Consider the following 22,381-nt stretch of genomic DNA (forward strand, 5'->3'; position numbering starts at 1 on the left):
TGCCTTTATCCACAGAATATTTGAAGATAACAGGGTTTAAGAGGTAGATGTTGAGGGATTCATACGAGGTGGGCTTCATGGGATGTTTGGCCAATATCCGCAGTGTTCTGCTTGCATACATAATATGGGTGAGACAGAGTTCATTAACAAAAGATGGAATCAAAAGGAACTGTATCAAGCTGAAGTATATGAGCAAGGATCCCTAGGCTTCACATGTTGAGCTTTGGAACAGAAATAGTAAGGTTTCACTGACTCCAATATGACCATCCAGACCAGATGAAGATTTGGGAATTGTAGGTCTGCTTTCCACTAGTTATGCTGAAGCAGAAAGGGGGTGACTAACAGCAAAAGGATTAAATATAGCAGAAGTGTAAATGGACATGGAAATGAAACTACATAGCACAATATTTTTTTCTGCTTCAAAATTGAATTTCTATGAAACATCATCTGTTAAATAAAATAAGAAACTTGCAACATGAAATCAGTGATTTTTTTTCGGTCTAGTAAGGCCTGAGATGTGAATTGGCATCCAATGGGACAACTCTTGAGAAGGTTTCAATCCTGTGTGAGTGATGGGCAGACTGCCTGCAGGAGGAGGCCATCACCATTTAATTGAGACTTCCTTTGTCTCAACTTTCAGAAGTGAAGACCAAATTTTCTTCAAGTGGTTTCTTTTGAAGTTGGAAACATACCATTCAGAATGGCTCACCTTTAGAATCCACCAAAACTCCCCTTCCTATTTTTATATCCCCCCCCCTTGCACATCCTATTGATGTGAGACCTTATTTTCTCCTCCTTGACCACGTTACACATCTGCAGTGGCTAATCTTGATCATTACTACTTCCAGTATCTCAAAGCAGCCTTTGGCATTTGCACTTATCCAGACCATCATCTGTTAACTGTGCTCAGTGGATTGTTCTCACCACAACCTATAGTGGATACCCATGACCCACCCATTTACAGTATCTTTATGGAAGAAGCACTGTCGACGTTTCAGGCCAAGACCCTTTGTCAGGACTCAACATTATCGTCAGGAGTCCTGGCGAATGGTGTCGGCCCGAAACATCGGCAGTGCTTCTTCCTATAGATGCTGCCTGGCCTGCTGCGTTCCACCAGCATTTTGTGTGGGTTACTTGAATTTCCAGCATCTGCAGATTTCCTCGTGTTTGCAGTATCTTTATGCTGTCTGGAGAGAGGGGGGTGGGGTATCAGGATACCTTTCACCGCTTTAACGTCAAGGCCTTGTTCCAGGAGCCTGATGGCTGTGGCCTGCAGCCAGTGGGCTTTGACCATGCTCTGTGGCTGTGGACTCACTTTTGAGTATTCTGCAGATTGTTTTTTAAAATTTGGTGTTTGTTGTGTGTGGGGATTTGTGGGTTCTGTTGTGTTTCTTGGTTTTGTGGCTGTCAATAAGACTAATTTCAAGGTTGTATGTGAAATATGTATTCTGCAAATGTACATTGAATTCATTGTAAACATTTGTAGTGGTGGCTCCTGCAAAATTAGTCTTGATTTCTTAAGCACCCCCCCCCCCAGAAACTTTTCTTAGACTCCTTAAAAATTCTAGGCCACAATTCTTCTGCAGCACCCCTGTTTTGTCAGGAGTGAGCTTTAGATCATTGTGACTGGTTCCCACTAATCCTATTCCTAGTTCTGCTGACCTGCTGAAGCCCTCACATCCAGCCTTCATTATTAAAATACTTTCTGGTTGTTTTTCCTAATTCTTCATAAACTTGAAATTCTCTGGATCTCTTGACCAATTTTGTTGACCAATTATAATTGTGTCCACCAGTGTGGGGTATACCTGATTATGGGGCACCTGTGCCTATTTCCAAATAAAAACACAAAATGCTGGCAGAACTCAGCAGGCCAGACAGCATCTATGGGAGGAGGTAGTGACGACGTTTCGGGCTGATTTCGGCCCGAAACGTCGTCACTACCTCCTCCCATAGATGCTGTCTGGCCTGCTGAGTTCTGCCAGCATTTTGTGTTTTTATTCATTTCCAGCATCTGCAGATTCACTCGTGGTGCCTATTTCCAGTTCGCTTTGTGCGTTGTCCCAGGCTATCTGCAGTCTCTTCTAAGATGTGTACAGTCATCCAGTTCTGGTCTCTGCAATATACCTGAAACCAAACTGTCCACAGCTGGCAGTTGTATCTACAGCTGCCAAGGAATGATCCCGTATCTCTATTCCAGAACCTCCCCATCTCTTCCTCCTTTATGGTGTTGCTTAGAAACTGTATGCAAACGTTTTTGTCCATAACTCCAATATCTTAATAATAAACATTGCTTAACAATTGGAACCATTACAAACTTTGCACGTTGCTAAGAAATTTAAGTTGTCAACTAACTGAAGAGGTACAAAGATTTAATCTTGATTGTTAATCTCACTGTAAATTAAGTGCAAATATGATAATGATTTCATGCATGGCAAATTCTTAAACATTGTAATGTGCCTATTATAAATATCCTCCAGTTACAATGTGTGGTGTTGCATGTAAATTCAGAAATTTGGGGCTGAATGAAATTAATCTCAAAACATTCTGTTCCCTTTTCTAACCCTGCTCACATACTACTACGATTGCCTGAGGAAACTTTAATCTGCTCTGTACTTTTTTTCACTTCTTGACAGCAGAATAGTCCATTTTGCTGTTTATATCCTGATCAGACATCAGGCCAGGAAATGACGCCACTGACAGATGTGATAGCTAACCACTTTTTATAGTGGTATGATGGACTCCACGATGTGAGGTGTTAACTGCCTGGGTTACTCATCGGTATTAATGTGTTTGATATTTCCATGGCGAATTCTGGTTCTGAGAATGCAGATTGCTGCTTGTCCACTTTAGTCTATTCAGAGGTAAGAGAACTTTGCAGCAGTGACTGAGTACAAGTGTCGTGTTGCCCTTGTGCATTTGTCTGCCTGTCAGAAGTTTGCAACGACAAACACTTCGAGCAACTCTCACAATCAGCTTTGCGGACAGCTGCTTCCCCTTTCTCTGCCATTGCTTCCTGTGTGCCTGAGAAGAAGGTAGCTACCACGATAATTTTACAGATGGCAATGGTCTGAATAATGCATGAATAATGTGCAAACTGAAACTATATTGAAGTAGTTATTAATCCGACAAAGCTGATTTGCTCCAAATGTGAAAAGATGTGGTCTCCCACATTGCATTGAGCATTGTTGCTTATTTTAGTGACTGGAAAAGTTGGGTGAGGTTGTTATTAATAAAAAAGCAGCATGAGAACTGAAAGTGAGCTTCCTACAGGTTTGCCTGGTGTCTTTGGTGCTTGGACCTAAGGGAGGAATTTTGAACTCTAGCTGACAGCTGGGTCAGTCTTGTCACAGTGCTGTTGCTTTGTATTGGCTGAATTGAAGTTGGTTTATTATGTACTGAGATACAGTGAAGAGCTTGTTTTGCATATTGTTCACACAGATCAGATCATTACACAGTGCAAGGTAGAACAATGTAAAACAATAACAATGCAGAATAAGGTGTAACAGCTACAAAGAAAGTGCCGTGCAGGTCAACAATGAAGTGCTAGTTGGCCTCTTTCCAGCCAAAGAAACATTAATTCTGCCTGAATCTTCCCTGACTGCTTGGGTTAGAGATAAATAGTATGATGTCTGTTCCCTAGTGACCAGTCATCACATAATTCAATTCAGTGGACATAGTTTTGTATGTTTTTAAGGACAGAATATAATGGTTTTGCTTTCATCCAATAATCTTTTCCCTTGGAAAAACCTTGAGATGAGGACTAGCTATGTGAAAGGATTAAAATGGAAAGGACTGATGTAAAGGGAAGAGATGGGGGGGGGGGTGGTAATTGAGAACTTAATGTATGGGTTTGCACACTGAAGCAATAGTTTACCCTACAAGTGAGTGGAAGATCACTCAGAAGAATTAAACTCATACCAATGAGAGAGAGATTCAGAAGTTTAATGGAAAAAAGAAGGAATGTAGACATTTCTGAAATGTACAAGGAAGAGAAGCACAACCTATAAAATCTGAGCAGCAATCAGAAAACAAAACTGAGAGGAAAGGTAAGGAGGACAGCAGAAGATACTGTATGTGCCTAGAGCATCTACATCATCTTAATAGTTGCATCTACTAGTAAAGTAAGTAACAACAGCTCTTCCCATAATTATCAACCTTCTGCAAACCTTCCTTGCCCTGGGCCTTTGGGCATTGTATATATTTGGCATCCGGTTTGCTACGCACTGCACCATTCATGGATTGACGGAGTTGTACAGCAAGGAAATATGTCCTCGGGGCCCATTGTATCCACGTTGACCTGCATCAATCCCATTTGCCTGAATTCTTCCAAAGATTTCCTATCTGTGCACCTATTTATGTATCTATTTTTTGTAAATGTAATGATACTCACCTCTATGATTTCCACTGGGAGCTTGTTCCATATACCCGCCACCCTCTGTGTGGCAAATGTTGACTTTCAGTTCCTTTTTAAATCTTCCCCTCTGCCTAATTTTGATTCCCCTTCCTTGGGGGGGGGGGGTAGATGGGGAAAGACTGTGTAGATTCACTCTGTCTATGGCCCTCATGAATGTATACACTTCTATAAAAGTATTTTGACATGCCTAGCAACTCGTGGATATGTGAAGATATCAGAGCCTAGCAACTGGTTGAATTTCCTGAAGCAAAGCTAGGAAACAACTTAAAAATGATCATTATGACATTTCACTCTGAGGAAAGTTCGTATTTGATGGTATAACACTGCTTTACTCACCTGAATTTCTGTGGGAAATATGCCAGGGTGAAGCAATTTGTGCAGAGGGATACTGGGCAACTACTTGGTGTGAAGTGAGGGAAAGGGCGGACAGATTAAGAGAATAAAAACGATATTGAAAAGTATATCTGAGAATCAGGTTTATTATAATTGATGTATGTCATGAAATTTGTTTTGTGGCAGCAGTACAGAGCAAAGCATAAAAATTACCACAAAAATAGTGCAAAGGAGCAAAAACGAACTGGTGTTCATGGACTTTTCAGAAATCTGATGCTGGATGGGAAGAAGCTATCTCTAAGATGTTAAATGTTGGTCTTCAGGCTCCTGTACCCACTTCCTGGACACAGTAATGAGAAAAGAGCATGTCCTAAATGGTGAGGATGAACTCACTCGAGATTGAATCAGGAAGACAGAGTAAAGTGGTTTAACCAGTGAGATTAAAAATAGCATCAAGCTCTTAAAACATGCATACACACATTCTACTGCTGATAGCATTATAAATTCAACAATGTCAGGTAAAGTTTGCACACCTTGAAAAATAGCAAGCATGGTATTGTGCCTGTGAACTCCCATTCACTGCTACTTAAAGAAATAAAGCTGGCAAAGAGTTTGTCATATTACCAAACTGGCCAAGGTATTGGAGAGCATGGTTATAGAAGTATACAGTGAGATGTATCTATCTCTTCTCATAAGCAGTCAGTCCCTCAGAATTGAGGGTGATGCCTTCACACTGCCTTTATGGGGTTGGGAGGTCATGTGGAAACTGCAGGCTCTTCTATAGGTCAGAAACATTAGACAGGTGATGAGAAGAGAATAGGGGTGCTAGAATGGGGAATGGGAAATGGAGAAGGGGAAAGGGGCAAAAATGTACCAGAAGTTAAAGAAACCAATGTTCTTGCCATTGGTTGGAGACTACCCAGATGGAATGTGAGGTGTTACTCCTCTAACCTGACTGTGGCCTTATTGTGGCACTAGAGGAGGCCATGGATTGACCTGTTGAAATGGGAAGTCAAATTGAAATGGATAGCCATTGGGAAATTCAGTGGATGGAGCGAAGGCACTCTATGATGTGGTCCCCCAGTTGGGTCTCACCAAAGTAGAGAAGGCTACACAGGGAGCACAGGATGTAGTAGATGATCTTGACAGATTCACAGATGAAGTGTTATCTCGCCTGGAAGGACTGTTTAGGGTCTTGAATAGTGGTGAGGGAGGTGGTGTAGTGGCATGTGTAACACTTATCCTGCTTAAAAGGATAAGTGGCAGAACCAAGATCAGTCAGGGTGGATAAGGGAGTTATGTGAAGAGTGATCCCTACAAAAAGCAGGGGGTGAGGGTGAGGCGAGTAAAGATGTTCTTAGTGATTCAGTCCCATTGTAGATAGCGGAAGTTATGGAGAACGATGTGCTGGATATGAAGGGTTGTGGGATGGTAGGTAAGGACAAGGGGATCTCTATCCTTGTTATGATTGCAAGAACATGGGGTGAGGTCAGGTGTGCGGGAAATGGAGGAGATGCAGGTAAGAGCAGCGTCGATTGTGGAGGAAGGGAGCCCCTGTTCTTTAAAAAAGAACATCTCAAATGTGCTGGAATGAAAATTCAGAGAGTAGATGTGGTGGGGATGGAGAACTGTGGAAAGGGAATAGCATTTTTACAGGTGATAGTGTGGGGAGTGGTATAATCAAGATTGCTGTGAGAGTCTGTAGGTTTATAAAAGATATCAGTAGATAGTCTGTCTTCAATGATAGAGGCATAGATCAAGAAAAGGGAGAGACGTGTCATGGATGGCCCAAGTAAATTTTGAGGGCAGGGTGCAAGTTGGAGGCAAAGTTGAAGTTGAGCTCAGCATGGGTGCAGGAAGCAACACCAATTGTGTGTAGAAAGAGTTAGGGAGAATTACCAGTGTAGATAAAATTGAGTTCAGCATGGGTGTGATGAAATTGATGATCTACAAGCCATGGGTTTCTGACTGTTTAGGTTGTGAACCCGTCATCAAACTATTTGGAAATGCTAATAGCTTTGAACTTGCAATCTGATGGCTGTGAATCTTCTCTCTTCCCCCCCCCCCCCCCCTACCTTAAACACATGCCTTATAGTTTTAGACCTCCTTATAATGGGAAAAAGACTGTGGCCATGCAATGTACCTACGCCCCTGATGATTTTAAAAACTGCTATAAAGTCACCCCTTATCCTCCTTTGCTCTGGGGAGCAAAGTCCCTGCCTATCCAGTCTCTCCATATACACCAGTCCTTGCAGTTCATTTTGAATTTTTTTGCACCTTCTCTAGCTTGCTTACATCTTTCCTGTGGCATTGTGACCAGAACTGCTTACAATGCTCCAAGTTCGGTCTCACAAACATCTTTTCTGGCTTTAACATGGCTCTTGTGCTCATTGCCCCAACAATAAAAACAAGTCTTGTCTTCATTAATCTATCTAACTGTGTTACCAATTTCAGGGAATTATGTACTTGTACTGTATGTTTCTCTGATCTATAACACTGCTCAAGATGCTGCTACTTACTATGCATGTCCTGCCTTGATTTAATTTCACATTTTTCTGAGCTAGATTAAATCCAATAATCCTTTGTCCACTTTCCTAGATTATCTTGATTCTGTTGTAATCTTAGACAACATGAATTTTGGTGTCTTCTGCAGACTTGCTAATTGTGCCACCTACATTCTCATACAAATTGACAAATAACAGAGGATGCAGCACTGATCCCTGTAGCACACAGCTCAATCAATTTTGTATCCAGTTGACTGGTTCACTCAAGTTCTGTTCCACACTATATTTGTGGAACCTTGTAAAAGGCCTTGCAAAAGTCCATGTAGACAGTCTACTGCCTTGCCCTCTTCAATCCTCTTGGTCAGCTCTTCAACACACCTTTTCAAATTCATGAGTCACAATTTTCCACGCAAAATGTTATGGGGACTACCACTAACCATTCCTTGACTTTCCAAATTCAGATAGATTTTGGCTCTTGGAATCCCCTCCAGTAAGCTGCCCACCATGGATGTAAGGCCCACTAGTTTGTAGTTCCTTTTATTCAGGAGGGGTAGCAGCAATAAGCCTGGTAGCTATACTATGAGTCTAATGTCAGTGGTAGGGAAGTTATTGGGGGGGTGGGGGGGGAAGTATTCTGAGGCATGAGAATCATTTGCATTTGGAAATGCATCAAAGATGGTCAGCATGAATTTGTTAGGAAGAGATCCTGTCTGACCAATGAGTTCGTTTTTTTTTGGAAAGGTAATGAAATAGAAACGTAGAAAATCTACAGCACAGTACAGGCTCTTCGGCCCATTGAGTTTTTTGTCAGTATAAGCCATTGTTACTAACCGTGTGCATTACTGTGTGGAGTTTTGATCACCAACCTGCAGGAAGGAGGTAGGTAAGATTGAAAGAATTCAGAGAAAATTTACAAGGATGTTGCCAGTACTGGAGGATCCAAGTTATAAGGGTAGATTGAGGAGAGATTTGATGGAAATATACAAAATTATGAGGGGTATAGATAGAATAAATGCAACCAGGCTTTTTCCACTGAAGTTGAGTGGGACGACAACTAGAGGTCATGGGTTTGAAACATAAAAAACCTACAGCACAATACAGGCCCTTCAGCCCACAAAGTTATGCCGAACACGTCCCTACCTCAGAAGTTACTAGGTTTCACTATAGCCCTCTATTTTACTAAGCTCCATGTACGTATCTAAAAGCCTCTTAAAAGACCCTATCGTATCTACCTCCACCACTGTTACCGGCAGCCCATTCCACGCACTCACTACTCTTGAGTAAAAAAACTTACCCTTGATATCTCCTCTGTACCTACTCCCCAGCACCTTAAACCTGTGTCCTCTTGTGACAACCATTTCAGCCCTGGGAAAAAGCCTCTGACTATCCACACTATCAATGCCTCTGATCATCTTGTACAGCTCTATCAGATCACCTCTCATCCTCCTTCGCTCCATTGAGAAGAGGTCGAATTCACTCAACCTATTCTCATAAGGCATGCTCTCCAATCCATGCGACATCCTTGTAAATCTCCTCTGCACCCTTTCTATAGCTTCCACATCCTTCCTGTAGTGAGGTGACCAGAACCGAGCACAGTACTCCAAGTGGGGTCTGACCAAGGTCCTATATAGCTGCAACATTATCTCTTGGCTCTTAAATTCAATTCCACTATTGATGAAGGCCAATACACCATACGCCGCCTTAACCACAGAGTCAACTTGTACAGCTGCTTTGAGCGACCTAGGGACTCGGACCCCAAGATCCCTCTGATCCTCCACACTGCCAAGAGTCTTACCATTAATACTATATTCTGTCATCATATTTGACCTACCAAAATGAACCACTTCACACTTATCTGGGTTGAACTCCATCTGCCACTTCTCAGCCCAGTTTTGCATCCTATCAATGTCCTGCTGTAGCCTCTGACAGCCCTCCGCACTATCCACAGCACCTCCGACCTTTGTGTCATCAGCAAAATTACTAACCCATCCCTCCAGTTCCTCATCCAGGTCATTTATAAAAATCATGAAGAGTAATGGTCCCAGAACAGATCCCTGAGGCACACCACTGGTGACTGACCTCCATGCAGAATATGACCCTTATGTTGATGTAGTCTACACAAACTTCAGTAAGGCCTTTAACAAGTTCCCAATTTGGAGACTGCTGTGTTGACAAATTAATGTCATAGCTGGCTTATAAGTAGGCAGCAGAGGGTGAGGGAGAGTTGCTTTTGTAATTTCAAAGCAGGACACCAGTGATGTACCTTGGATCATTGTTAGATTCCTCATTGTTTATCATGGTCCTTAACAATTTGAGCATGAATGTGGGAAGTATAGTTAGTACATTTGTAGATGGTAGTGGTGGTATTATTGGTGGTGAGGAGAACAGTTTTGGGTTACAGTAGGTGAAATTGACAGAATAAGCACAAGGTATGCTACTTTAAGAGGACTAACAAGGATGAACATGTGCAATGAATACTAGAGCTCTATGCAGTATTAAGGAATTGTGGGAATTTGTACATAAAGTCTAAGGACTCTGAAAATGCTAGCATGGGTTGCACTATTGAAAAGGGAGTAAATGATTCTATTTAAAGTAAACTTCATTTAACCTTGACTTCTGACACCAAACCCATTCAACCCATTATTTAAGCTCCGGTTGTTTATGAACTTCTCCAGAGTTGCTGAAAGCATGCCTAGATAGGAATTCCAGCTTTTGGGGATCTCCTTATCCAGGGAAAGTTGGGAATTCAACATTGAGATTTGGTTGATATTGGCTATGAGAGGAAAGAGTAGATGGTCAACCGAATAGGGTCGTCACTTTCTGACATCATATTTGTTTGTATATAAGCATAAAACATAAGACAAAGGAGCAGAAGTCAGCCATTTGGCCCATCGAGTCTGCTCCGCCATTTTATCATTAGCTGATTCATTCTCCCAATTAGTCCCACTACCCTGCCTTCTCACCATAACCCTTGATGCCCTGGCTACTCAGATACCTATCAATCTCTGCCTTAAATACACCCAATGACTTGGCCTCCACTGCTGCCCATGGCAACAAATTCCACAGATTCACTACCCTCTGGCTAAAAAATTTCTTCGTATCCCTGTTCTGAATGGGCGCCCTTCAATCCTTAAGTCATGTCCTCTCGTACTAGACTCCCCCACCATGGAAAACAACTTTGCCACATCCACTCTGTCCATGCCTTTCAACATTCGAAATGTTTCTGAGGTCCCCCCTCCTCCTCCTAAACTTGAAGGAGTACAGTCCAAGAGCAGACAGACAGACATACTTTATTGATCCCGAGGGAAATTGGGTTTCGTTACAGCCGCACCAACCAAGAATAGTGTAGAAATATAGCAATATAAAACCATAAATAATTAAATAATAATAAGTAAATTATTCCAAGTGGAAATAAGTCCAGGACCAGCCTATTGGCTCAGGGTGTCTGACACTCCGAGGGAGGAGTTGTAAAGTTTGATGGCCACAGGCTGGAATGACTTCCTATGACGCTCAGTGTTACATCTCGGTGGAATGAGTCTCTGGCTGAATGTACTCCTGTGCCTAACCAGTACATTATGGAGTGGATGGGAGTCATTGTCCAAGATGGCATGCAACTTGGACAGCATCCTCTTTTCAGACACCACCGTCAGAGAGTCCAGTTCCACCCCCACAACATCACTGGGCTTAGGAATGAGTTTGTTGATTCTGTTGGTGTCTGCTACCCTCAGCCTGCTGCCCCAGCACACAACAGCAAAACATCATCAACAACATAAAGACCGGTCAAACATTCCTCATATGTTAACCCTCTTATTCCCGGAATCATTCTAGTGAATCTTCTCTGAACCCTCTCCAACGTCAGCACATCCCTTCTTAAATAAGGAGCCCAAAACTGCACACAGTACTCCAAGTGAGGTCTTACCAGTGCCTTATAGAGCCTCAACATCACATCCCTGATATCACATAACCTCCCACATTTGGTGAAGATCTAAAAGTTGTGGAGTTTCCATTGCCAGGTTGTTTGTTCCTCTGTTCCTGAGCATCAACCTCCATCAGCTGACTGCTTAAGGCTGTACAGCATTGTTAGATCTGTGTTCTGTGTGGTAGTGGGTTATGTCAAAGTGTGATATGTGAAGGTGGGGGTGGGGAGGAGCAACAAACTACAAAGAAAGAATATTAACCTAGGCTTTGTGAAAGTGTAGCAAGAAGCACTTTGGAAAAAGACATGTAACCAGCATCAAAATGTGTGACAATAGACAATATGTGCAGAAGTAGACCATTCGGCCCTTCGAGGTGCTGGGAGTCACGGATATTAACAAAATGTGCTGGAATAATGTCCTGATGTCATTGAACTGAAGACTCTTCTGTATCATTCTTTCTGTCACTCTATGTACCTCATAGTATTTTACAGTTTTTATCTTGCATTTCCAACATCTATGAGTCTTTTTGCTTCTCAGTTCCTGACTTTTCAGTGGCACATGATGGAATGTGATGATCTGGACATTAGCTTATGATGTGATGAGATTATTTGATATTTTGTATTGCGCTTCTACTTCCATAGTATTCAGTGACAAAATAAAACTGAATTCTTCTCTAGATCTTAATCTAAGTGAACTTGTAGGTATGCAGCTGAGAAGTCAGATCTCACACCATTGTATTTTTCAATGTCATATGTTGGACAGTCAATGTTCTTTCTGAACTAAGTTGCTAAGACACAATTAATCCTTAAATCGCACAGTTCAGGCCACCCCTCCCCCCAGTTACATTTCAGCTGCTTGTCACATAGAATGCATGTATTGTGGTTGTACACTTGTACCGTTGTGGTGAACTACATATACCTGTCTGGACACGCCCCCCCCGCTGACTGCTCCTGTGGCTCCTCTCACAGACCCCGGTATAAAGGCGATTGAGGCCTGAGCCCTGCCTCTCAGTCTCCAGGATGTAGCATGGTGGTCAATTGCTGCTTGTTCTTTCTTCCAGTCAATAAAAGCCGATATCTCGCCTCACGTCTCAGAGAGTTATTGATGGTGCATCAAACGTGCTGGGTTAGGGAGAAGCATCCTGATTTAAAGGGTTATGCATTAACTGCATCAACATGCAGTATCTGCTACTGAGCACTCTGGCCGGTCGAGCTGCTGATACGGACTGTTCTGGCACTGTAAAGTCCAGTGCCATTTCTTCACTTAGAAATATCTATGGGATAGTAGTACTGTCGAATGTTCACAGGCTGATATGAAGTTGACTTTGGTCCCTGTCTACTTCATATTGATTACCTGAATATTAATTAGCCTAGTTCAAGAAAGAAAAAAGTGTGTTTTAAAAAAAACGTTAATGTGTAATTAAGCAGTGTGGGCTGTTAGGCTTGAAGGGCCTGTCACCTTGCTGTACAGTACAGTACTGTGTAAAAGCTTAGGCATATACTGTATACACCTAGGGTGCTTGAGACTTTTGCACAGTACTGTAGTAATTTTATGTATTGCACTGTACTGCTGCTGGGGGGAAAAACACATTTCATGACGTGAGTGATAATAAATCTGTTTCTGATATGGGTTTTTTTTGTGGACTGAGAGTGAGAAGGGGGCAAGGAGAGGGGAATCATGGTTGGGAAAAGGGGAAGGGAGAGAGGAGGGAGTGTGAAGCACCAGAGAGACTTACTTTAATGATCAATAAATTGACTGATTGTTTGGGATCAAATGACCTTGCCTGGTGTTTCAAGGCTGGGTGTGTCTGCACCCGAGCTGCCCCCCCTCCCCACCCATCCCTGGCCCCTGCCTCACACCCCTCCCGCAGCACTCCACCCTCACCATTCCCAACAACCTTTGCTCTTGCCAGATTTACAAACTCATTCTCCACTCCATGTTGACATATGCAGAACTATGTAAGCATCTTAGGCATCCTAGCTATACAGTGTGCCTAAGAATTTGCATATTACTGTATCTCTAAATAAATTAAAAAGTAACCCTTTCCTAGCTTAGTGTTCTCCACATCAGTCAAAAGCTGTGCTGTTGACTCATTAAAGATTTTTACAAAATTGCTGATTGAATGTATGGATGTCTGAGACATGAATAACTCCAATAGTACAAGCAGTGGGTATTCATAATTGGATTCCAGTGAAATCCAATCCAATCCGGAGGTGAGTGGCTGTGCTATTTATCAAGCTGTTGCAGAACTGAATAAAGTCCAAAGGGATGTACCTGAGGCATGTGAAAAGATTTTGTGTTGTGAGAGGCCGTGGAATCACATGTCATTATCACAAAGTCACAGTCTACACACCAGATGGTGGAAAGCTTGGCAGCAGCCAGTTTGGCAACACAAAATGTGAATGACAAGAATTTGGAAGGCTCCCACCTATCCTGGTGGTCCATCGTATAAATGCAGGCCAGTCATAGCAACAAGACACTCCAGATTAAGGCATGTTTAAGGCTTGACAAGGCATCAACTAGGAAGTTAGCCTGTCCCATTGAACCACATTTTCTGTAACTTCAGGTGTAATTTAGTCATTTCACAAAATATATGAGACATTGACAACTAGGCGTGTGTGAAACCTTGATCACAATGTGCAATGTAGTAGGAGCAACACCTCTTCTCCAAAATTACAAATGTATGGATTTTTTGAAATATATTTGTACATTTAGCCTCCAATGCCTTTATCTCTTGACCTACATGTACTTTGTAATTACTGCCGACTGTGGTTTAAATTGAAATCTTCAGCTTGGGTCAGGGCAAGAGGGTAAGAATGCAACATGCACTTCAAGTAGTGAGAAAGATTTGCTACTAATAGATGAAAGGGCAAGAGGGGGTATCATTGAATCCAGTTAGTGTCTGGGCAGCTTCTCACCTATCGCATTTGTGCCACATGTCTGACGTGTGCCCCGCAGCATGTCTATAATTAAAATGGAAAGGAAAGTTGCAGATGTTGAAATAATTAACCCCATAATTCTACTGCTTTCAATAACATTCTCTAAGTAAGAGAATAGTGAAAGGGACTGGTAGCTTGGTGGTTAGCACTACACTATTACAGCTTGGAATACTCTGAAGTCCAGAGTTCAGTTCCAGTGTCGGTATATCCTCCTTATGGAATGCGTGGGTTTTCCAGGTCTTCTAGTTTCCTCACGGCATCCAAGGTTGTACAGAGTAGATTAATTGGTCATTGTAAATTGTCCCATGCTTGGGTTAGGGTTAAATCAGGGTTTTTTGGGATGGCATTGCTCAAAGGGCCAGAATGAACTATTCTGCACCATATTGCTAAATTAAAAAAAATTCTCTCTCTCTCTCTAGAGCTTTCTTCATCTGCACTGAGGAAAGTCTTAAAGCTAGATTGAATTGTTTAAAAAAAATGTCAAGAGGTTATGAAAAATGTTTACCCTGTGCCTTGATAATAAATGATCACGTTAGTATTTGCATGTAATGAAAGCCATTCACCTAACTTTTCTCACCTGCGTAACATCCCCCAGTGTCCAAGTGGGCTGCAACTAAGCCAATGGAGTGCAGCTCCCTCACCATTTCCTGATGGACACCTTCACCGTGATCTGATTTTTGCCCTGGAAGTTAGGATTTGGAGGGATTATAAACTAGGGTGGTTGCATGAGGGGCATAGATGAGGGCACTGGCTGGCGGGAGCAAAATTTTTGATGTGATGGAGGGCAGCATCTTTCAGTTTCTCAATCCCACCAAATCTTATGGACAAACAAAGGGCTGTGTATGTGTTATGACACAGATCTCATGAGGTCCCAGATCCATTCCTAATGCAATTAGATCCCAGACAGCACCTGCCTGCTCCCTGGTGGATCTGTCCTTGGCTTTTCTGTACAGGGATGGGGAAAGGGATGTGAGTTGGCTCTTTGATCACAAGGGAATCTGCTGGCTGATACTGAGCAGAACTCTGAGAGATCTGCCCCAGTGTACCTCTGATGCAAGAAAACTTTGGATGATCACTGTCTGTATAGAAACAGAATTCTATTGTATATGTTGCTGTAACATTTAAGTGCCAATGCTGATTAGCACAAAAGTACCAGGCTAGGAAGGATGCATTCCTGTCATCATCTCTTCCTCCAGACTCTGAAATGAGATTGGAGATGGACTTCAGTTGTTCAGGTATATGTGTGCATCATAAATGCTCATTAGCCTTGCACTGTTGGCCCCTAGAGCTTATTGAAATTTTTTGGGGCAGTACTAATGTATGATCACTCCCTCTGCTAAACTGGTACACTATTTCTTTTCCACTCTATCCCTGTCCTGATGAGCTCATTGTGACCAGGAGCTTCCATGTAAAGAGCATGTTTTGATCCTACCTGCTCAAACCCAACATTCCAGTATCTGAGTTGATACTTTGTATGGTCAGATACAAGGAACAAATGCTCCTCCATTTATTCCTCAGTGGAATAGTTTTGTAGGAATGGGATGGAGAAAGGGGTGTGAGTTGGTTCTTCAATTGCAGGAGAATCTGCAATGACAGACATACCAAAAACATCTTGGTGATAGTGAGTGCATGGTGCATCCATTTAAAAGACAGGATGTGTTTGTGTGGCAGAACGACCTTCTACCACTACCTTTTATCATTAGCTTTATGGTGTCTTGTGAGCCTCTTAATTGAATTGCTTTTTTCTCAGTTGGTTTCAGAGCTAATTAGATGAGAGAACAAAAAGTAAAATCCTGTGATTGTTGGAGGTGTTCATGAGGTCAGGAGTGTTTGTGGTGAGCAGTACACTTCCAGGCTGATGACCTTTCATCAGAATGCACATTTATATGATGTCTTCTGCAGCATATTGAAGTGTTTTGAGCCAATGGGTTGCATCAAGTAATAAAATAAATAGGCAAACAAGGCAGAAAATCTATGGATAATAGGCTTCTGATCCAATCTACAATCCATGCTCATCGAAGTTCAAAGTACATATGTCACCATATACAACACTGTTATTTATTTCCTTTCAGGCATTCACAGTAAACACAAAGGCACAATCCAGTCAATAGAAAACCACACACAAGACAGGCAAACAAACAAACAGAGAAAAAACAATAAATATAGAGAGCACGGAGATGAAGAGTCATCGAAAGTGAGTTCATAGGTTGTGGGAACTGTTCAGTGATGGGCCAAGTGAAGTTATCCCCCTGGGTCAAGAGCCTGATGGTTGAGGGATAATAACTGTTCCTGAATCTGGTGGTATGGGATCTGATGGCAGCAGCGAGAACTGACCATGGCTTGAATGGTGGAGGTACTTTCTGATGGATGTTGCCTTCCTGTGACAGCATTTCATGTAGATGTGCTCAAGGGTGGGAAGGGCTTTACCCATGATGGACTGGGCCATATCCACTACTTTTTGTAGGGTATTTTGTTCAATGGCATTGGTTACATCGCAGCCTGGTATGGAAATGCCAATCAATATACTCTCCACTGCACAACCACAAAAATTTGTCGAAGTTTTAGATATCATGCCGAATCTTCACTAAATTGTTAGGGAAGTGGAGGCGCTGCCATGCTTTATTTGTAATGGCACTTGTGTGCTGGACCCAGGAACAAGCCCTCTGAAATGATAATGCTGAGGAATTTAAAGTCAGTCTGAACAAGTCATTTGAAACTCTTGAACGTAAAATTCTTTCGACTCCAGTAATTCCAGTCATATCACACCTCAGACTAAATCCTACACAATGTGTCTAGTTATTTGATTTTAATTATGTATGTAATTCATAAATATTTCTTATACCTAACCACCACACCCTCCCTTATTTCTATAATCAAAGAGACTCGCATGCATTTTCCTAAATCAGTCATTAGCAGTGTTTTAAAAACAATGGAATTCCTTATTTCCTTGGCCTGTAAATCCTTTTGCAATCCCACATTCTTTTAAAACTCAAGTTTGACTTCAATTAATTTACAGTGATTTATTGTGCCTTCTGTCCTATATCATATGCCTCAAGCTTTGGTTTCTCAGTAAAAGAATATTACAACTTGGTCGTTATACCTATCTCTCCATCAAGTTTAGATCAGTGTGAACAGTACCCTTGTTTCCGCATATCCACTGTGTGCAGTCTGGTCACACCAGTTACTTTTCTTTGAATACAGATATTCAATATCTATGTAACTTATCTTAATAATATCCCAAAGTGTTTATGCAACTTAAATGAAGGCACTATATTACAAAATAAAAAAAGACGAAGGACTTGACTCGATGTTGCTTCACCTTATGGTTTCAGTGGTGAATTTTTCATCCAATCAAAGGACTGAGCTGAAACCACTGTGGAGCCATATATAAATATTCTTTAGCCATCTGTTTACTACTTTGCTCTACTTTCCTCCATCAAAATATCTCCTTCCTCAGTGAGTTGTCCTTGATGTGCCGCCTTCCTATTTTTGATATACAACATTGCAAGTATATGTTTGGTTTAAAATCCAGTGTTATAGTATATAATGGATGCATGGGTTCTTCTTGCTCATAACATCTTACTTGTGGTGCCTATAAAAAGTATTCACCCTGGCCTTGGAAGTTTTGATGTTTAGTTATCTTTAAACATTGAATCACAGTGGATTTAATTTGGTTTTTTTGGTGCTAATCAACGGGAAAGACTCTTTCATGTCAAAGTGAAAACAAATTTCTAGAAATTGGTCTAAATTTATTACAATTATTAAACACAAATAATTGATAGCATAATTACTCACCCCCTTCAAGTCAGTAATTAGTAGATGCAACTTTGGCAGCAATTACAGCCTTGAGTCTGTGTGGATAGGTATCTATCAGCTTTGCACATCTGGACACTGCAATTTTTTCCCCATTCTTTTTTACAAAACTGCTCAGGTTCTGTCAGATTGTATGGGAATTGAGTGAAAAGTCCTTTTCAAGTCCAGCCACAGATTCTTAATTTGGATTGAGGTCTGGACTCTGACCTGGCCACTGGAGGACACTACCTTTGTGTTTAAGTCATTCCTGTGTAGCTCTGGCTCTGTGTTTGGGGTCATTGTCTTGCTGGAAGACAAATCTCCCAAGTTGCAGTTCTCTTGCAGACTGCATCAGGATTTCCTCCAGGATTCCTCTGTATTTTGCTGCATTCATTTTACCCTCTACCTACACAAGCCTTCCAAGGTCTGCTGTAGTGAAGCATCCCCAGAGCATGCTGCAGCTACCACCATGTTTCACAATAGGGATCCTGTGTTTTTGGTGATGTGCGGTGGTTGGCTTACACCAAACATAGCGTTTAGTCTGATGGCCAGATAACTCGATTTTGTTTTCATTAGACCATAGAACCTTTTTCCAGCTGACTTCAGAGTCTCCTGTATGCCTTCTAGCAAACTTTAGCCGAGATTTAATGTGATTTTTTTTTCAACAGTTGCTTTTTCTTTACCACTCTCCTATAAAGTTATGACTGATGGAACACCTGGGAAACAGTTGTATGTGCAATCTGTCCCATCTCAGCCACTGAAGCTTGTAAATCCTCACAGATCTCTTGGTGGCCTCCCTTACTGGACTCCTTCTTTCACAGTCACTCAGTGACTGCTCAGCTGGGGATAGCCTGGTCAGGGAGATTTACAACTGTGCCATAATCTTTCCCTTTCTTGATGATAGACGTATCTGTACTCCAAGTGATATACAGTGACTTGGAAATTTTCTTGTGTCCATCTCCTGACCTGTGTTTTTCAATAACCTTTTCGCGGAGCTCCTTGGAGTGTTCTTTTGTCTTCACGGTGTAGTTTTTGCCAGGATACTGACTCAACAGCAGTTGGACATTCCAGACACAGGTGTATTTTTACTACAATCAGTTGAAATGCCTTCGCTATACACTAGTGATCTCCATTTAACTAACTACGTGACTTCTAAAACCAATTAGCTGCACCAGTGATGATTTGGTGTGTCATTTGTTAAAGGTGGTGAATACCTATGCAATCAATTATTTTGTGTTTTATATTTATAGTTGATTTAGATCACTTTGTAGAGATCTGTTTTCACTTTGACATGAAAGAGCCTTTTTCTGTTGATCAGTGTCAAAAAAACTACCGTAATTAAATCCACTGTGATTAAATGTTGTAAAACAATAAAACATGAAAACTTCCAAGGGGGGTGAATACTTTTTATAGGCACTGTATTAGCTATTTGGTTATTTCCCAACAATCATGATTGTTATTTTTCTGCACATTGAGATTTTTTTTGTCCTTTCATGAAATTGTCAGTATGAGCCATTGTTACTAACCGTGTGCATTACTGTGTGGAGTTTTGATCACCAACCTGCAGGAAGGAGGTAGATAAGATTGAAAGAATTCAGAGAAAATTTACAAGAATGTTGCCAGTACTGGAGGATCCAAGTTATAAGGGTAGATTGAGGAGAGATTTGATGGAAATATACAAAATTATGAGGGGTATAGATAGAATAAATGCAACCAGGCTTTTTCCACTGAAGTTGAGTGGGACGACAACTAGAGGTCATGGGTTTGAAACATAAAAAACCTACAGCACAATACAGGCCCTTTGGCCCACAAAGTTGTGCCGAATATGTCCCTACCTTAGAAATTACTAGGCTTACCTATAGCCCTCTATTTTACTAAGCTCCATGTACCTATCCAAAAGCCTCTTAAAAGATCCTATCATATCCACCTCCACAACATTGCTGGCAGCCCATTCCACGCACTCACCACTCTCTGAGTAAAAAACTTACCCCTGACACCTCTGTACCTACTCCCCAGCACCTTAAACCTGAGTCCTCTTGTGGCAACCATTTCAGCCTGGGAAAAAGCCTCTGACTATCCACACTATCAATGCCTCTGATCATCCTGTACACCTCTATCAGATCACCTCTCATCCTCCGTCGCTTCATTGAGAAAAGGCCGAGTTCACTCAACCTATTGTCATAAGGCATGCTCCCCCAATCCAGGCATCATCCTTGTAAATCTCCTCTGCACCCTTTCTATGGCTTCCACATCCTTCCTGTAATGAGGCGACCAGAACTGAGCACAGTATTCCGAGTGGGGTCTGCCCTGGGTCCTATATAGCTGCAACATTACCTCTTGGCTCCTAAATTCAATCCCATGATTGATGAAGGCCAGTACACCATAAGCCTTCTTAAGCACAGAGTCAATCTGCACAGCTGCTTTGAGCATCCTATGGACTCGAACCCCAAGATCCCTCTGATCCTCCACACTGCCAAGACTCTTACCATTAATACTGTATTCTGACATCATATTTGACCTACCAAAATGAACCCACTTCACACTTACCTGGGTTGAACTCCATCTGCCACTTCAGCCCTCCACACTATCCACAACACCTCCAACCTTTGTGTCATCAGCAAACTTAATAACCCATCCCTCCACTTCCTCATCCAGGTCATTTATAAAAATCACGAAGAGTAAGGGTCCCTGAACAGATCCCTGATGCACACCACTGCTCACCGACCTCCATGCAGAATATGACCCGTCAACAACCACTCTTTGCCTTCTGTGGGCAAGCCAATTCTGGATCCACAAAACAATGTCCCCTTGGATCCCATGCCTCCTTTGCCTTGCTGAAATCCATATACACTCCACCTACTGCTCTTCCTTCATCAATGTGTTTAGTCACATCCTCAAAAAATTCAATCAGGCTTGTAAGGCACGACTTGCCCTTTACAAAGCCATGCTGACTATTCCTAATCATATTATAACTCTCCAATTGTTCATAAATCCTGCCTCTCAGGATCTTCTTCTTCAATTTACCAACCACTGAAGTAATACTCACTGGTCTATAATTTCCTGGGTTACCTCTACTCCCTTTCTTGAATAAAGGAACAACATCCTCAACCCTCCAATCCTCCGGAACCTCTCTGTCCCCATTGATGATGCAAAGGTCATCGCCAGAGGCTCAGCAATTTCCTCCCTCGCCTTGCCCTGGTTAAGGGTGAAAGTTGAAAAGTTTAAGGGTAACATGAGGGGAAACTTCACACAGAGGGTTGTGAGAAAGTGGAATGAGCTGCCACACAAGTAGTGCATGTGAGCTCAATTTCAATTTTTAAGAGGTTTAGATAGGGTCATAGATGGGAGGGCTGTGGTCTGGGTGCAGGTCAATCTGATTAGGCAGTTTAAATGGTTTATCTCAGTCTACATAGGCCGAAGACCAGTTTCTGTGCTGTATTTTTTAATGACTCTCTATTACTCTTTAACTGGTAAGCATAACAAAAATATAGTGCACCCTTGAGTGTGTCTCAAATGTGTTCATCGTCAAAAATAGAAGCCAATTTGGTTTAAACACAGTGTTACAAACAACATTCAGAATCAGGTTTATGTGTCATGAAATTTGTTAACTTTGCAGCAGAAGTTCAATGCAATATATGGTAGAAAGAAAAAGTTAAGTAAATCAATTACAGTAAATATATATGTATATTGAATAGATTAAAAATAGTGCAAAAACAGAATATATATTAAGTCTGGTAGTGTTCATGTCTGGTTAGGAATTGTATAGCAGAGGGGAAGAAGCTGTTTCTGAATTGCTGAGTGCGTGCCTTCAGGCTTCTGTACTTCCTTCCTGACGGCAACAATGAGAAGAAGCCACGTCCTGGGTGATGGGATTCCTCAATAATGGATGTCGTCTTTCTGAGGCACTGCTCCGTGAAGATGTCTTGGATACTATGGAGGCTAGCACCCATGATGGAGCTGACTAATATTACAACTTTTTGTAGCTTCTTTCAGTCCTGTGCAGTAGCCCCCCCCCTCCCCCCCAGAGCAGACACTGATGCAGGCTGTCAGAATGCTCTCCAGGTTACATCAATAGAATTTCAGGTGACAAACTAAATCTCTTCAAACTCCTAATGAAATATAGCTGCTGGCTTGCCTTCTTTATAGCCGCATCAATATGTTGGGGCCAGGTTTGGTCCTCGGAGATGTTGACACCCAGGAACTTGAAACAGCTCTCTCTCTCCACTTCTGATCCCTCTAAGGATTGGTTTGTGTTCCCTCATCTTGCCCTTCCTGAAGTCCACAACTAACTCTTTCGTCTTACTGACATTAAGTGCAAGGTTGTTGCTGCAACACCACTTAACTAACTGGTATATCTCACTCCTGTACGTCCATTCATCACCATCTGATATTCTCCCAAATTTGCTGATTTGTATCATCAACAAATTTATAGATGGTATTTGAGCTGTGCCTAGCCACACAGTCACAGGTATAGAGGGAGTA

The 22,381-nt window shown here is 41.9% G+C and overlaps 1 protein-coding gene across 2 annotated transcripts in view; it reads left to right on the top strand.

The window, feature by feature from the left end:
* Positions 1 to 22,381, top strand: part of arhgap27l (Rho GTPase activating protein 27, like) — a 112,209-nt gene that overhangs the window by 17,483 nt on the left and 72,345 nt on the right. The window contains exon 1 of one of the 2 annotated variants that reach the window (XM_073070678.1): positions 2,740 to 2,861. The exons of the other annotated variant lie outside the window; for it this stretch is intronic. Coding sequence (XP_072926779.1) covers positions 2,802 to 2,861 — 60 coding nt within the window. The 5' untranslated portion in view covers positions 2,740 to 2,801. Of the gene's footprint in view, positions 1 to 2,739; positions 2,862 to 22,381 lie in introns of those variants that run through there. 2 annotated transcript variants of the gene reach the window in all.

The sequence above is a fragment of the Hemitrygon akajei genome, chromosome 18, assembly GCF_048418815.1.
Source record: "Hemitrygon akajei chromosome 18, sHemAka1.3, whole genome shotgun sequence".
NCBI lineage: Eukaryota > Metazoa > Chordata > Chondrichthyes > Myliobatiformes > Dasyatidae > Hemitrygon > Hemitrygon akajei.